Source organism: Tyto alba, unplaced genomic scaffold, assembly GCF_018691265.1.
Source record: "Tyto alba isolate M040663 unplaced genomic scaffold, T.alba_DEE_v4.0 Super-Scaffold_33, whole genome shotgun sequence".
Taxonomy (NCBI): Eukaryota; Metazoa; Chordata; class Aves; order Strigiformes; family Tytonidae; genus Tyto; species Tyto alba.
Window position 1 is genome coordinate 7,558,270 of NW_024881308.1, and position 16,401 is coordinate 7,574,670.

Genomic DNA, 16,401 nt, shown 5'->3' on the forward strand with positions numbered 1-16,401 from the left:
AACGACTCAAGCCATCAAATAAATGGCTTTTGCAATGTGTCCTGAAGTCCATCAAGCTCACGTTGTGCAAAACTTTCCAGACACCTCATTTAATCATTAGAGCTGTTCCAGCTGGAGGTTTCCCACCATCTTCAGGCAGGCCAAGTTAGCTGCTGTGCTTGTGCTTTCTGCCACCTACTGTGCTGGGCTTGTTCTAACACTTCTACTCCATCCTCTACCCTACCTCCCTCTGCACAACACATGCTACTCAGTTATTTGTGTGCAAAGCAGAAGAGTCTGGGCTTTAGTTTAATGGAGAAAGAAATTAGTGCTACTGAACAGAAATCTTGTTCAAAGGTACACTGCAAAAGCAAAGAAAAAGACAGTTTGTAACATATATTCTCCCCTCCAGCCCAACCTACCCGCTATATGTATCAACAAGAGTAAATTAGGACTTCGATATCTATGAAACATGAATCTGAACAGCAGCAGTTGTAGACTGAACAGATGCCCCGTTTCCCTCTAGTAACACTATTCACCTTGAACATGCAAATGACCCCTTGGCAGAAAAAGACATGTATTTTTCAGTGTGTCAAAAACCCATTATTTCCTTCACAAACCCCATCACCATGAAGTGGGTTTTGCATTATTGTGCATCAGTGTCTTCTTACTGCTACAGCAATCACAGATGTTAATTCAAAGTCATTACTTGAGGCCCCAATCAGAAATAAATAGCCATGACCTTCCCTGTGGGATTTTTTCCTACAATTCACTAATTTCCCTCAGTGAATCTCTCTCAATTGACATTGTTTTCTTTGGGGGAAAAAGGCTGATCACACAAGCCTTGCTAAGAAAAGATTCCAGTTGAAACATTCAGCTTTCAGAGCTGAGCCCTAAATCACCATGCTGTGTCTCATCAGCTCCTCTTTTTGTTAAGCGAAAGAGATTCCATTCCCTTTTACAGAGAAGTGAAAAGTGAAACTGTCTGATCAGTTAGCTGCCAGCAAGGCTCCCTCCCTAACAGTTTTAGGAATATAGGCTCTAGGAATCAAAGTTTCTGCAGGATAATGAAGTCTTCTGTCCCTGCCAGCAACCTGACAAAAACAGCAATACCCATTGTCTTTAGTTTATGCAAATGCTTTCCGAACCCCATCCTTGCTGTCACATTGGATGGTGAGCTAGAAACAAACTGCTTTAATGGCTAGAAATATTTTAAATTCCAGTCTAAATTGATTTATGAGTAGTCAGGATACAGTTTTTCTTGTAAGAAACAGTACAGTCACAGTTTGGTTAGTATGAAACAGTTGAAGTTACAGTTTAGTTAGCTATTCTCCTTTCCTGTGTTTTGCTCGTGTTATTTTTTTATTGGGCTGATGAAGACAAAACAGCAAAATCCAGAGAGACATGCAAGCCTCTTCTCTACAAGAGGTAGTTTTACTGCTTTTGCTGGCAGCTTGTCCTACTGCTCAGATGTTACAGGTTTCAGGAAATAGTCAACTTGAATTTCCCATTGTTTGTCTCGTACACATTACTACTACTCTGCTCTTGTTGACTGAAAAGAATTGGCTCATGTCTTCTGCATAACATCTCTTAGGTTCATGCAGATTCCTCTCTCCTCAGATATTTTTTTGACTGATTATGCCCAGTTCCTTAGCTCTTGCCAACAGATTTTCTTAATCTTTTAACATTTTTGTTGAGGTTTTTTGTTTGTTGTTTTTTATTTTTCCCCCCTCCCTCACCCTCTGTACTTCTTCCAACTTATCCGTTGGCAAAGGATGAGTCTGATTTCCTTTATTTCACATCAACAGTTTATAAATAGCACTGCCCAGTCTTCATTCCAACTGGACATTATTTCATTACACTGACTCATGATTTTTGGAGGTTTGGACCTCTGGGCGCTCAGCTCAATTTCAGTTGTCACACACTACATATCACTCAAACCTTAAAATTGTAAGATGGATGAACAACTTACTGACAGAAAATGTGGAGGTCTTTTTAATGCCACACACTGTAGCTGAAGTGAGGCAGGTGGGACAATCAACTAGTATGCAAATGAAAAATTAGCTATTCAGCTAAATTTAAGATTACAATTATAGAATTCATTTATTATTAATATAATAATTGGATTGTGGTATCAGATGGTTCCAGCTGCTGTGTTAGGTACTGCAGAAGCTAAGGAGTGCAGTCTAAGCAGAAATTACATTAGTGGTGGAGGAAATAAAACAGCAGCACCAAAAGGGGAATTGATCTGTCTGAGGTCCCACATCGAGCCCATAAGAGTTCTGAGACTGAGTCAGTCTCCTGACCTTCAGCTCACTGTCTTTTCAGCTAAACTCCACTGGTACTCATATCAGGGTATCTGAAAAATTTGGGGGTTTTATTAAATGTTGGTATTGATTTTGGCAGGCTACTTGCAACAACAGCTACTGTACTGACAAGGAGTTTAAAAAATCTCAGTTAACAAGAGATGCAAATTTCTTGGTTTTGTGAAGCAACGAGCAAAAAAAGCTGTCAGGAAAATAGCCTCTAGTAATCATTATAGGCTATTTCTGGCTAGAGGAAGAAAACAGTTTTGTTAATTATAATTCCTGATAAGGAAAACAATCCTTGAATAACAGCCTTAATAAATCATCATGATTTTAATTTTCATGGTTTGTTGCCTCCTAATTTTATCAGTCTGAGGGCTGATAAAATTTTTAATGCATGAAGTTATCAGCAAGTCATTTCTTGTTGCAATCACAGATTAAGAACCGGATCCTGAAAGTTGCTGAGCACGTGCAACTCACACTGGAATTCAGGAACTCCAAAGATCTGCCTAAAGAGCTATTAAAATTATCTGGACTCTAGCTGGCTTGATACGTTTTTCGTATCAATAGAACCTAAATTCTTTAGTAACCTCAGAGTATCTCTGCTAGGTACAAAAGAACTGGGCAACCACAAAAGATACACAGATCAAAAACTTTCTTCCTAGTTTTTAAAGAAATTCCATATAAAACCTGGCTTAGTTTCCTAGGTCTAGCTAACATAATTTCAAGCTGCAGTGCCCTCAGGAAAAGGAGAAAATGTGAGTAATTTTTTCCACTGCTCCATCCTTGGCACCAACCAATGGCTAATGATGATTATGTGGCAGGAATATGATATAGAGGTACCACTCATGAACTGCTGTAGGAAAGCACACATTGATCAGAATAGTTTTCATCACTGCTATGCCATGCTATGTCAGAGAACTGGGGGGACCAATTGAGTGAGTGACATGCTTTTATTTGTATCATCTTCATGCCGGTTACAAAAGAGAATATTGCTTCACGATCCCAGTAAAGCACAAAGCAATCAGAGGGAAGACTGTGTATCAAACCTTTCATTTGCAGAACATCTGAAGGAAACAAAGTGCAAATTTGTGTATTTTGAATGTTCTCCTGTGAAAACTGTCATAAAAAAATTACATTTTTAGTGCTATTTAAAGGCAAATTGTACTTGTCTCAGATTTGCACATAGATATTTAAAAATAAGGATTTGAAAAGGAAATAATGTGAATTCAGACAACTATTTCTCTTCACAAGTTAGCAATATTATTGTACTATACCAGATTCTGCTAAAGACAAATTTTTTTTTTTTTTTTTTTTTTAACATGCATGGCATAGATTCCCTACAGCAATCAGCAGTGCTGCAGGTACTGCATGTTTCACAAATGTGCACAAAGTTGGCAAATGACTTTGAGGGAGATTTTGTGCAGCTGTTGTTATGATACTGTGGAGTTGCTGGGAATACTCTACAGAGCAGTGCTGATATCATAATTGGCTTCCACAAAAGCACATTAATGCGGGCCGCCAGATAAAAGTGGGTCAGCTTCCACTTACCAGCCGGTTTAGAATGAAAGGCCGAAGTACACTGAAGAGAAAAAATTTGCGTGGAAGCCATCAGGTACTAGGATAAATGTTTTTTATTTCATGTGGGAAGGAAGAGCTCACCTCTTAAATCCTTGAATATAAATGTGGACCTGCTCTTTCATCTGAGCCTGCAGTCACCCTTTGTTGGATGCAAATAACTAACACAGACCAAACCCTACTAACTGAAAAAGAAAACACAGCAACACACAGATTCCCATTGCACTCAGAAGAATTTACATATATTAGTGTTTCCAAAAAAAATCTCACATAATGGACTCTGAAACAAGGTTTTAAACAGCATGAATAGCCTCATTTCCATGATCCTGGTGCTCTCTTATCAAAACGATTATAGGTCAAGGAGGGTGACAGATTTGCAAAGGAAGAGCACTTTGTGGTGATAGAATTGTATTCACAAACTTGCACGCTCACAAGGCAGAATTTTAAATTCTCTATCTCACATTCAAAGCTTTCTTTACCTCTCCTTTACTCTAAGCTCTGTCCTTTTCTCTTCTCATTCACCCCCCTTCTGAATCTTTGTCCTCCATTTGCACTTCTGATCTCCTGCTCACACTTCAGAATCCCTGGCACTGCTCAGATTTCTCTGTGCATGGAATAACAGGTCCCTGAAACTTGTTTAAGTCAAAAGAAAGAGTACTCATGACTTTTGCAAGTTTTCACCTAATTCTGATCCAGACTTCTCTTCATTTTTGCATTAGGTTGTAAAAATTCACCTTTTGCACTGAACAATCCAGATACTATTCAATGCACAATAATAAAGTGTCCTGCAGTATTGAGACATCTGCTAAATAACCACTGTATCTGTATACCATAAGCCCCCCCTCGGCAGTGGTATATTATTCATTTGGGCTCATTCTACTTCCTATGCAGAGCTGTGAACAGCACCGACAGACAACACCCATTTGTCATTTGAGAAGTTAGTCTTGCTAAACTCTGAGAAGACATTTGGGTGCACCCATATTTAGATACAATTTATCCTCAAATAAGCACATTCATCTCCCACTATTCCTGCTGTCTAGACAGACTACTAGGACATACTCTCTAGAGCAGGGGTTAGATGGATTGAGATTCCCTTGAGAGCCCTTCCCAGACTCTAATTGACTTGATTGTTAGGCAATTTTTCCCGATGTCCAACTTAAATTTATTTTTTGCTCAATTTCATCCTATCACTTCCAATTATGTCTGACTGAACTGCTCAAAACAATTCTTCTCCTCTGTCTCCTGACAACGAGGATGCAACACACACATCGCTTATCAGCTCACCTTAATTTTGGAATTTATTGGCAATTCTGAGTACGGAGTTGACATTTTATGCCCACTTACAGATGTCAAAAATATTTTATTATCCACAGAAGAAAACACAAGCCTGTGAATGTGTGTAGACAACACAGGGCCTTCCCCCTTTCTTCTGTAACAGAGACATGTGGTAATTAGAGTAAGAAAGCCTGAATGTAGCTAAGTTACCTTATCCAAAGAGACAGCTTCAGTGACAACATGGACTTGGAAAGTCTCTCTTCCCCTCTGTTCTTACAATAATGTTCAAAATAATTGGGAAGATGAAGACAAAAGGAAGAAGTTGAAACATCTCTCAAAGGGAAAATACTGATGGAAAAAGAAAAGCTGTATTTCCACCAACTACTTACTGGATAATGTTGAGCAGAAACAATGACTTTTCCCCCAGTTACTCAAAGAATATTGCAAAGTCAAAAAACAATGGCTTGCTCCCACCCATCTAAAATTTCAGCTCAAGACATCTGCTGACAATAAATTGCTACAAAAATACTTCTTTAAATTCAGTGCTTTTAGGAAGAACAGGACGCTACAATCTCTCTGTATACTAAATCTGACAAAGAAGCCACAGGAGGAAAAGAGCATCTGGAAAAAGCTTATACATATAAATTGGATCCAAACACCTAAGGAACAATGGACTCATTTCACAGGTGCACTGAACTACATGATCGGTAGAGCCAGCAGCAGGGAGTCTGGCCTCCGACAGTAGAAAATGAACTACTGTAGCCCTAAGGATCCCACTGCTGACTATAGCCCTGGTAAGCTGTTCAGATCACGTCTGCAAGAACAGTTGTTCCACACACTGGCCTATTCCGACAGCCCTCTGAGCTGCCAGGATACGAGGTAATGCCAGTCTAATAAGAGACACATTAGCATGTGAACCCATCTACCTTCACCCCTTTGTCCCCATGTCCATGGGCAGAATGTGTTACAGTCCTTGGAAGGGGGTACTCTGACTGGCACCTGGATGAGAAAGCAATGGCACAGAGTCAATTTTGCCATGTTTCTAGAGGATGAGAATTCCCCCAAGAGTAGAGAAATCTCCCCAAGAACGGAGCTGCTGGAGATACCTTTGCCATGCCTTTGCACTGCTCTGGTAAATTTGCAAAACCTGTGCCAAGACCATGTATTGATATTACTCTAAATATTTTTCCCTGCTTGGATCTAAAGTGAATGTATTTTTATATCTGTCCAGAACAGTTATGTAACAACAGGAGAAATGACACACAATCAATGAGCTTTGTGCCTATATACACAGACTGCCTTCAGTCATAACTGCACGTGTGTTTTCACAGTATACTTTTGTTAAGAGGACAGATATACTGAGTTCACAGAATGTTAGTTTCCCATTATTATACGTAATTCCAGACAAAAACAAACTGAGTTAAATTAAGAATTCAAAACAAAGCAAGCTATGGGTATTTGGAGGAGGCCAATCTGTTAGGTTCATTCTAGCTTCTCATCACTAATGAATCCCAAACCACATTTGGGGAATAAATGTTAAAACAGCCTAGGCAGTTCTCTTAACAGCAGTCAGGAATCAATACAGCGGGCACCTGAATCAGCAATTTCCTGACTGACAGTCAATCTCATAAATGCTGTAATATGGTTTTGAGCAAAGGCCACAGAATGAGCCGTTTGATTTATAAGCTGGCACCGATGTCAAGGTGAAGGACATTGTCACAGTTAAGGTGTTAAGCTTAGCCCAACTACAACTGCTTCCTTTCAGTCAGGGGTACAATGGCCTACCTGGCCAAGCTGTTCACAAGCTGTTTGATACTCAGCTCGCTGACAGAGGTCTTTCACACGCTGGTATTTGGGTAGAAAGTTTTCCTCTTGGGCATCTACCTTTTCATTCTCCCTCTTATGCAGCAGCTTACTGGAAAGACAAAAAATAAAATTACCTCTGCATTAATAATAATTCCAAGATATACATACAGTTTGCTGAAAAGGCTCAGAGGAGTAGGTTATCTGACAAGTCTATAGCATCACTGGTGGCCAAAACTTAATAGTCCAGTAGAAACTAGCACTTATCATCATCTCTGATAACATATGAGTTATTCATATCATGCTCTCAGGGAGCGTACAAAAGCATGCAAAAACAAGACAGTGTGTTTCGTGTCTGATTGGCAGGCAGTTACAACAGTCGATATAAAGAGGCCATATCCTCTTCACTCTACAGGGCTGCACTTTGCAAGCACTTCAGCCACCGTGTTATGTATTAAGGCAGAGAGACACAGAGGGAATGGCCAGCAGATGAACACGCAGAGAGGAAAGGTTGCTCATACTCCCATGATACAAGCAGGAGGGTCAGAGGGCAGCAGCTGAAAGAAAAAAGGGATGCCTTCCCATCTCTCCAACCAAGTAAAACTCCCCTTCCCCCACCCCAACAGCACATTTATGCAGGCTGTAGGCAAAGGCCATACATTCCCTCCTATCACACAATCACTGCCATTAGGCATACTGCAGCCCTGTCCCCGCTGGCACAGCTAAATGGCTTTAGGTCTGTGGTAGAGAGCTGCTTTGGCTTTAGCTATTCAGTATCCTTCTATTTAAAGACTGGGCTCTGTGATTAACACTTTCCTTACCCTCTTTCCACAAGGAATGAGTCTCTCCACACCTTCATCTTTTTCTTTAAATGGAACCTAGGAGGAAAAAGAAGCAATTCCCACAAAACCAGTAATCAAGTTATGCCCCAGTTTTCTCTCCCAGCCTCGAGTCAGATGAGAAACACTACATATAACTGTACAAGGGGACATCCAGCTTTATGAAGCAGGCAAATATGCCTCTCCAGTGGAAATGGCAAACAAACATAGGATGGATTTGTTCTCACAGGGACAAAATCCACAACATATTCATGCAGTACAGCTATTTCAACATGAGCACATTTAAGGCACAAGGGATTAACTGAATTGTTCTTGATCACAAAGGACTGCAAATTAAATTAGGATTTCCTGACTCCAGTTTGGGTTCTTAACCTGCACACTACCCACAAAGTATCCTTTTCTAAAGCAACTGCTCCTCTCCCGCCCTCTCCCTCCACCCAAATACTTGTAAAGCAAACCTCCTTCCCTTTTTCTGCTGATTTTCTCTAGCAAGCATCCAGTCTAATTCTCTTCCTCAGCCTTTTTCCAATAAAAGTATTGATGGAAGGTGTCAAATAATAACTGTGTAATTCTGAGAGCTAGCCAGTCTTTATATTATAATCTGATACACAACCAACCCTTTCAAATCAATTATTCTACAATTTATTCAGTATGAAATGCTTTGCTACAAATGATGCCACGGAGACATTTAAAATCTATAACTCGTATAGCAAGCCCTCTCACTGCTACACAGATTACATTTAGTATATCCAGATGCCATATATGCCATATAGCTAGTATATGAACCTGAAAAAATGCAAATAAATAATGGAAGTTAGTCATATATTGCCAGGCAGGTCTTTCGATTTTCTAGTGAATGATGTACTCATATAGATGGTAATTTTATTATATTTTCCCTTAAATTTGCTGCATGTTGCCAAATACTTGCTCAATCTCCTGTACAAACACATGCATGTTTCCACACACATTTCCATTTCTTACCTATTCACTGGTCTCTCAGAATCCAGAAGCTTTAGAATGGATTTACCATCCATATCAGATGGAATATCCAATCCAGCAATATCTAGAATTGTAGGTGCGAGATCAATATTCAACACAATGTGAGGATTCCTGGGAAAAAAAAAAAAATATGAGAACCTGGTTTAAAGTCTATGCAATGATACCAAGCACAGTTCAGCTCTTCCATAGAGATCAGGGATCTTAAAGGCTTATTGTGTGACATCCACAAAGAAGAAAAGAGGACACAATCCAATTCCTTTCCACAAAGGGAATTAAAATGTAAAATATAGGTAAGTTGCATAACCTCAAGAGGGACTAATATGAAGATTTAAAGCTTTAATACAGAGCATTTTTGAGAAAGCAAAGTAGTTCATAAGGCAAAGTTAGTTAATTATTGCAAAAGAGGGTTCAAAAGTCTTTCAAAACATGAGAAAGCACTGGAAAACCTCCTTGGGTGTCTTACAGAATCAAAGTGTCTGCCAAATATGCTGATGACTTTATTAAAAAGTAGATTTGGCAGATAGCACATGTTTTAAGTGTTTCAAAATATGGTATAGAAATAAGTACCTCAGCTCATATCACAGCAAGCATGTTCTGAAGAGAACATGATGAGAAATACACTGCTAGACACTACAGTAAAGAACTAGAATTTTCTGTTAATGTAAAGTGTGAAACCGAAAAAGGAAAGGGATCAGGAAAGAAAAAGAAGAGACGAAGCAGTTATGGAGAAAAAAAAAAAATATAAAATAAAAGCACAGCTTTAATTGAAATAATATCAGTCTTCCATAGTGCACAGTTATCCATTCTGCAAACACTTTGGAACAGCCATGACCTGTTACTTAGCAGAGTATGGCATATGCTCCTCAGCCACCACAGTTAACAGAACAATATCTGAACTTAAACTGGCTTCAAATTTGGTTAAAACATTGGCATCAGCTCCCGAGTAGTACAGACAGCTCCTATCCCCAAAACCTTGAACTGCCACAGCTAAATGTGAGCGAGTTCACAGCTCAGAGCACCCAGCTGCACAGCCCAGAGCTCAGTAGCTAACAGAATGCCCACATTTCTAATCATGTTAGTTTGACTATGGGTCTGGTTTTGCAGAAGTGTTTTCAGTTTATGCTTAAACCTGTGTGTAATTACTCACAATATGACATATATACATACTGTTTATCAGCTGTGTACTATTTCTTTTTCTTTTAAAAAAGTATCAAGGCAGGCATTCTATTTCTTTAAAGTAGGAAAAAAAAAAAAAAAAAAGAAAGTGAGCATACTGCTATAGTCTTCTACATACTGAACATAAAGAATCACCATGCTATGATTTGCAGGCACAAAGGAAGGATGGGACCAGATGGGCTGCTATACATGTCAGTGCAGAATTCTAGCTCAAAATACAGGACAGACGAAAGCTGCTAAATTCACACTAATTAATGAGACACCATTTAAAAATTACTACATTTTTGAGCAAGCGAGCAAACAGGCACTGACAAGAGCATGGATGATGAATTAAATTGATGTACCTAATTTGATTTTAATTACTAATAATTGTGGTGTAGCATATTTGGTAATAGAAATGAGAGCTTAGTAATGACTTGCTACAGCGACTGCTATTAAATCTTCTCTGGTATCAAAAGGGAGTCATGACAATTACTCTGCAGGAAAAACATAAGGTTCACTCAAAACATGGATGATTGAACTTCTACCATTCAAAGAAAACCAGGCTGAAAGGGAGGATCAATTTATTATCTGATATATTCCCCCTCCAAGGTATTTTATCCCGTTCTTCCTAATTGTTGTACTGTGATGGGCTCTGTTCTGTTAAACTCTGTCAGGCTGGCTCTGATTCTAGCAGAAATATTTTTTCATCTTCAGAAGCCACTGAAAAATAAAATTCACTGGGAAGGTTTCATAGCTTTTATGTATGTCTGGGTGTAAAGATCCTTGAACTAGAGCAGACATGAGGTGGCTGGTCTCTAGCATTGCATGTTGCAGAAAAACCAGCTCCATCCACGTGGGCCATATGAGCTTTGCCTCTCCAGTAAGACCAAATACAGCAGTCGAAGGGAAAGAGGGCATATTCTTAGAAGGCTATTCCAGCTCACTTGAAATTCTGTGTTGCTGCAGACAAACTTCTTTCAGTGCTGAGGCAATATGTTCAATTCCACCTGAGGAATCCCTCCTCTGCTCTTTAGAGAAGTAATATTGTTTATTTCACATGCATAAGTGCTGTAAATGAATTAGATGCACAGTGCAATATCTACAGAAATTAACACTTTTATGCCTACTGATACTGTGAATCAGTGAATTTAACCAGCAAATGGAATGAGATTTTTTAATAACTATTTGCTACTGTATTACACACTAGATCTGTTCCTCTGCTGTAAAAAAAAAATTGTGTGGAAGACTTTGTGTGTGTTAATTATGCTAAAACATGCACACTGATATAAATAAAAGGCAGCAAATTATGGCACTCTGTCCAAAATCATTACTTAAGTGCAAATATTTGCTATTGAAATAATTGCTTAGAAAGTGTATTTACATAATTTCTTAGCTGATCAAAGCTACCATTTTAATTAACAGTCATATTCTGCATGCTTGCGTGCATCTGACAAACAGCCCTAACCATGTAATCTCAAAGGATGAACCAATAAGAATCTTTTGTGGATGATAATGTATGAACTATTATGTACATTCTTCCTCAAACTGAAACAAGTGACTCTGCTTTAATGTTCAGCAATAATTATCTACCGTGGCAGTGAACATTATATAATGTATTTTTTTCCTTGAAAATGCCATAGTTATGTGTATTATTTGCACCTCTCAAAAGGAGGCAAATTAGCATTTCCTAGTTTGGACATATTTCAAAGCGGCTTTTCCAACTACATCCACCAAGCACAGTGGCTTGTGCTGCACACCTACACAAGCGAAAATGCAGTGGCATAAACCCTCAACTGCTAAACCAGCACTTGCTATCAGTTCTGCTTCCTGAGTACACACATTTTTTGCCAAAGACAAACAGGAAATCAGTCAGGACGGGCAGAACTTTGTGTCTCCATTTGGATACCAGGTCAATATAACTAGAGATGTGAACATAAAGGATTTTTCTGGTCACTACATACACACACACACACTAGCCAAGAACTTACAAGGACCCAGCCTCCACATTTGGACCTCGGACATAGAAAGGAACTCTGATATCAAACTCATATGGCATGGACTTTCCTTTCACCAGCCCAAACTGCCCAATATGATAACCATGGTCTGCTGTGTATATTATATACGTATTGTCCAGTTCACCTGTTTCGACCAACATATTGTATATCTGAAAAAAAGCAAAACAAAATATGAAATTCATTCCATGGAGTAGTACGATATGTAGAATATTGGATATAATGTTCTGCTGATGTGTAATATACAAATAAATAATAACAGTCCAGAACAGCACTGAGTTATCACAATGAACCATTCTGAATAATTTATAATCACATAATAATTCTATTAATTGAATATTCTGGCTATTACAAAGCAAACTGTTTTAAGGTAAACACATTAGCATGTCACATTTTCAAAAGTGTTTGGGTTTAGTATTTTGCATGAGAGCTGTCAAGATTGTACTAAATACACACAGTTAGAGAGATAAAAGTTTCAAGGTGATAAGTATTTTTGAAATTTTCTCTCCACCTTTATCTTTTTCCTGCAGCAAACAATTTTAATAAAATGACAGCATTTTGAATCTCACACTTATTTAAGCGACACTCAATGATTTCGCCTTCAGACAAATGATTCCCTATTATGCAGAATATTTGCAAAAACTCCTCCAGATAAATATCACTCAGTCATACTTTCTCACTAGGTGGAGAACTAACATGGAGAATTAAGGGGAGCTCTAACTCTGTCTGTGGTTGCTTCTATAAATTAACATGAGAATCTTTATGTGAAATGTACCAACTTGAGCACCAAAGATCATTTTTTGTGACATTTTCACTTGCAAAGGTATGAAGGTTGTGGGGCGCCACTAAAGTGGTACTTTATACAGATCCAGAACACATCAGCACAGAAGAAAACAAACTCTGTTGTTGCTTTTTGTTCTTGTTTTGGTTTGGGATTTTTTTGGCTGGTTTTTTTTTGGTTTGTTTTCTTTAAATTTTGAAAGACTATTAGATGCATATAATTCAGTAGAAAAGATCAGGCTAATTTGGCAATTGCAACTAAAAAACAACCCAACCGATTTTGCCTGCAGTGAATCACCCAAAGTGAAACCATTATACTAAACAGAAAATCAAAACAGTGTAGTAGAATAGCTGTTCTCCCCTAATGCTGGTATCTGATCCATCTAAACAGGTTCATTAATATGAAGTAGAGATCATACTTGCCTGAATCGGTAATTATAAGACATTACTAACAAGTTGATGCAATGCCATCCAGATAATCTCATTTTTGCCTTACAGGACTCCTGTTATTTTTATGTTCTACCTTTTCCGAATAAGAATGCCAAGAGATAAGCAGTAAGTTGAAACACCTTTAAATCTACCTTCTTACAACTGGAAACCCATTCTTTTTTACAGTAGCTTTTAGTTAATTCAGACATTTCTGTTCAAGACACCCAGTTTGCACTAAGGGATTTCATTGTTACATAATGCAGACAATTTAAAAAAAAAAAAATCTACCTATATATGTATTTACTTCTAACATTTAACATCCTGGGCCTGGTTTACTATGGGATTATTCCAGTTAAGACTCTTGTAGCATCAAGTTTTACTGCTGCTGTTGTTGTCCTCTCAGAAACTCACAGTATCAAAATAGGCCCACAGTTAAATAGTTATTTCCAATGGGTTATAGGATGACTTTTTGCTATCAGATAACATGCTTTTAAAATTTATGATGTATATTTTTTTCAGGTGATCCCTGCCTCTTCCTCTTAATCAGTAGTGGCTCTGTGGCAACAAGTCAGTTTGCTTATACCATCCAACTCATGGTACCTATCTTTAGGAGATGAGGATCCTTACACATTGAATAGACAAAATCCTCAGAGGTGAGAGGATTACACACTATTAATAAAATGATGCAGTCCTCCTTCTCCTCCCTTCCTCTCTACATTCATATACAGCACAGCTTGGAGCTTAACTCAAAAAATAAGCACCTGTTTAACCAAAAAAAGCAACTACTAATCTTACCATCTCCATAGACTCGTCCACAGACATGAGTGTTTGAAGGCGCTTTCTCTGTAGCATGTTGGTGAACTCCATGTGTATAGGTTTCATGGGACCTGTATACCTCATGATCCAGTGCTTGTCTGGGTTTGGAGCATAGTTATAACTGGGAGTGCTAAGGAACAGAGAGAAAACCAGAATGTTTTAGCAGTGTAGAAGAAAGCCAAAGTAATGTATACTAATAATTTCTATTTGATCAACACTATAGGATTTACTCTCTGAGGTACACAAGAAAATATAAGACTTACTTTGGAAAGGTCTTATGTTCTATATAAAAGATGGGAGAATTAAAACAACTCTGTGGGGAATAAAAGCTATTAAAAAAGTAACTATACATTGTTTTTGCAGGGTCTTGAGATTAACATGAATACATTTCAAGGCCAAGAGACTAGCCTCAGAAGTCTAACTCCACAGTTATGACCTGGATGAAGCATGTACTATAGAGTTCCTACTCATATAATTGCTCTGCTTTCATTCTGCCCACATTACAGCTTGTGCAAGCTGTTTAACAATAACTACAGAACTTGTGGAAAAGGTTCTACTACATTCTTTAACAGCTATTTTGAATTCAACATGACAGGCTACTTGAATACTTTCATGGTCATGCACCCAGAGGAGCACAGGCACCCTACCCAATGGTATGAAACCACATGTGAGCTCACGGCAAGCAGAAGTGGATACATAGCCTGATTTTAAAGACCTGCCAAGAAAAGCAGGGTTGAGGAGAAATAGAACGGTATTTTGCAGACACTTTCCAGCCACCAGCTCCTTTGTGGGCATCAGAAACTATAAGTCCCTGCAAAATCCCAAGTGCTGGATTCCATGTCCTCCTGGAACCTCGCTGCCCCACCAAGTTCTCATAATCTGGGACACCATTAAAGTGATGAGGAGAAATACCACTGATATTCCACAATTTCATGTTGTTAGCAGTTGCAGAGATTGCTTTTCTGTGTATAATTATATTGCTCTAGGTTAGCTGGATCTAAAGATTTATTATGATATATCATGCCTATGATGTTGACTCTCTGTACCACCAACTCACCAGAAAGCTATATTATAACTTACACTTGCAAGAAATATTATTTTTACCTACTGTATCTATCCCAAAAAAGCTTGTTATTATTTAAAATTGAGAACCACATTGTCAATTCCTTCATGCCCTGGCTCACACCCATCACCTGCAGAGTCTAAAATACTAAAAATTACTTTTGTTAAGTGATTTGTTGAGGCTTCCTTTTTCATTCAAAGCAATACTCAGTCTATACAAATGTGCAAGCCAAGAGGGTAACAGAGTAACACAGGAAAAAATAGCAGATATTCACTTATTTTCTTCTTCCAAACACACAATTTCATGATAAATTCAGCTCCTATTTGGCAAATATCTACTGTTGTTTTTGTGTATGCAACAGAGCAGCAGGGTAAGTTATTAAGATAAACAATAGTAATGTAAGTTGAAACTTCTCCTCAAAATACTGTGTATCTAACGCATCTTTGAACATGACAGGTAGTCTTAAGAGTTTTAATATAAATATGAAATTAATGATCTGACAGAGGAATGTTTTATGCCGAAAGCCTCTGTTAGATGCTATCTGAAAAATGTGCGTAGGTGGCAAATGGAGGCTTCTTCATACAGGGAGGAAAGGGCTGGTGTTTATTCTCTCTGTATTGTTAATAGCCTCTTGAATTTCAGAATGTTATTGTGGCTGAAATAATGACATTGCTCCTTTGAAAATGCTGACAGTTATGGAAACTGTTGCTATGTGATGCCCAGAATGAATCAAAAATGCTTGGCAAACTCCTTTTCAGCTTACTTTGTGATTTCCTGGCTGATTTGAAACCTCCCACTGTTTAATCCAACCAAAGCCCCTGATTTTCTTTGATTACTACAAATGTAACCCTCTTACACTTAACAGATTTGTCTGTCTTATGGGAAAAATACACTAATATAACATTCCTACAAGTTGGTTAAGATAACCTCTTCAAATGTACTCAGAAGATAAGTCCTAGTCTGATTGCATTTGACCTTGGAAAGGATGGGTGGTAAAATGTACCCTCTATAGAAATAACATTTCTGATCTCTGTTAAACTGCCCAGCTGTTGCATTCTCCGCAGCTATCCGTATAGGCAGTAAAAAACGAAAACCAGCCATGTAGCCTGGGGATTTGCTATATAAATGCTGGTTGATGTGAGTAATTTTCAAACAAGGAAAGACTGCAGATGCACACAAAAAGGAGCTCTATAGAATGAGATGGAGAGAGACTGCAGCACACGGTGGAATGATCATACCAGCTAGAATATGTAATAATAGAAGCAAGAGAACAGCATAAATTAGCAACAGAAGTACATACCAAAGTTCTCAAGCAAAGTAGTACTCTGTCAGCCTATGTTAAAATCCATACAACTAACTTTGAG

General features: G+C 38.3%; 1 protein-coding gene across 9 annotated transcripts in view; it reads right to left on the reverse strand.

The window, feature by feature from the left end:
* Positions 1-16,401, reverse strand: part of SULF2 (sulfatase 2) — a 167,277-nt gene that overhangs the window by 23,317 nt on the left and 127,559 nt on the right. For all 9 annotated transcript variants that reach the window (XM_042800836.1, XM_042800837.1, XM_033003690.2 and 6 more), the window contains exons 7-11: positions 13,954-14,104; positions 11,926-12,101; positions 8,762-8,890; positions 7,763-7,819; positions 6,924-7,053 (exon numbers count right to left, since the gene is read on the reverse strand). In XM_042800836.1, the coding sequence (XP_042656770.1) occupies positions 6,924-7,053; positions 7,763-7,819; positions 8,762-8,890; positions 11,926-12,101; positions 13,954-14,104 (643 nt within the window). The remainder of the gene's footprint in view (positions 1-6,923; positions 7,054-7,762; positions 7,820-8,761; positions 8,891-11,925; positions 12,102-13,953; positions 14,105-16,401) is intronic.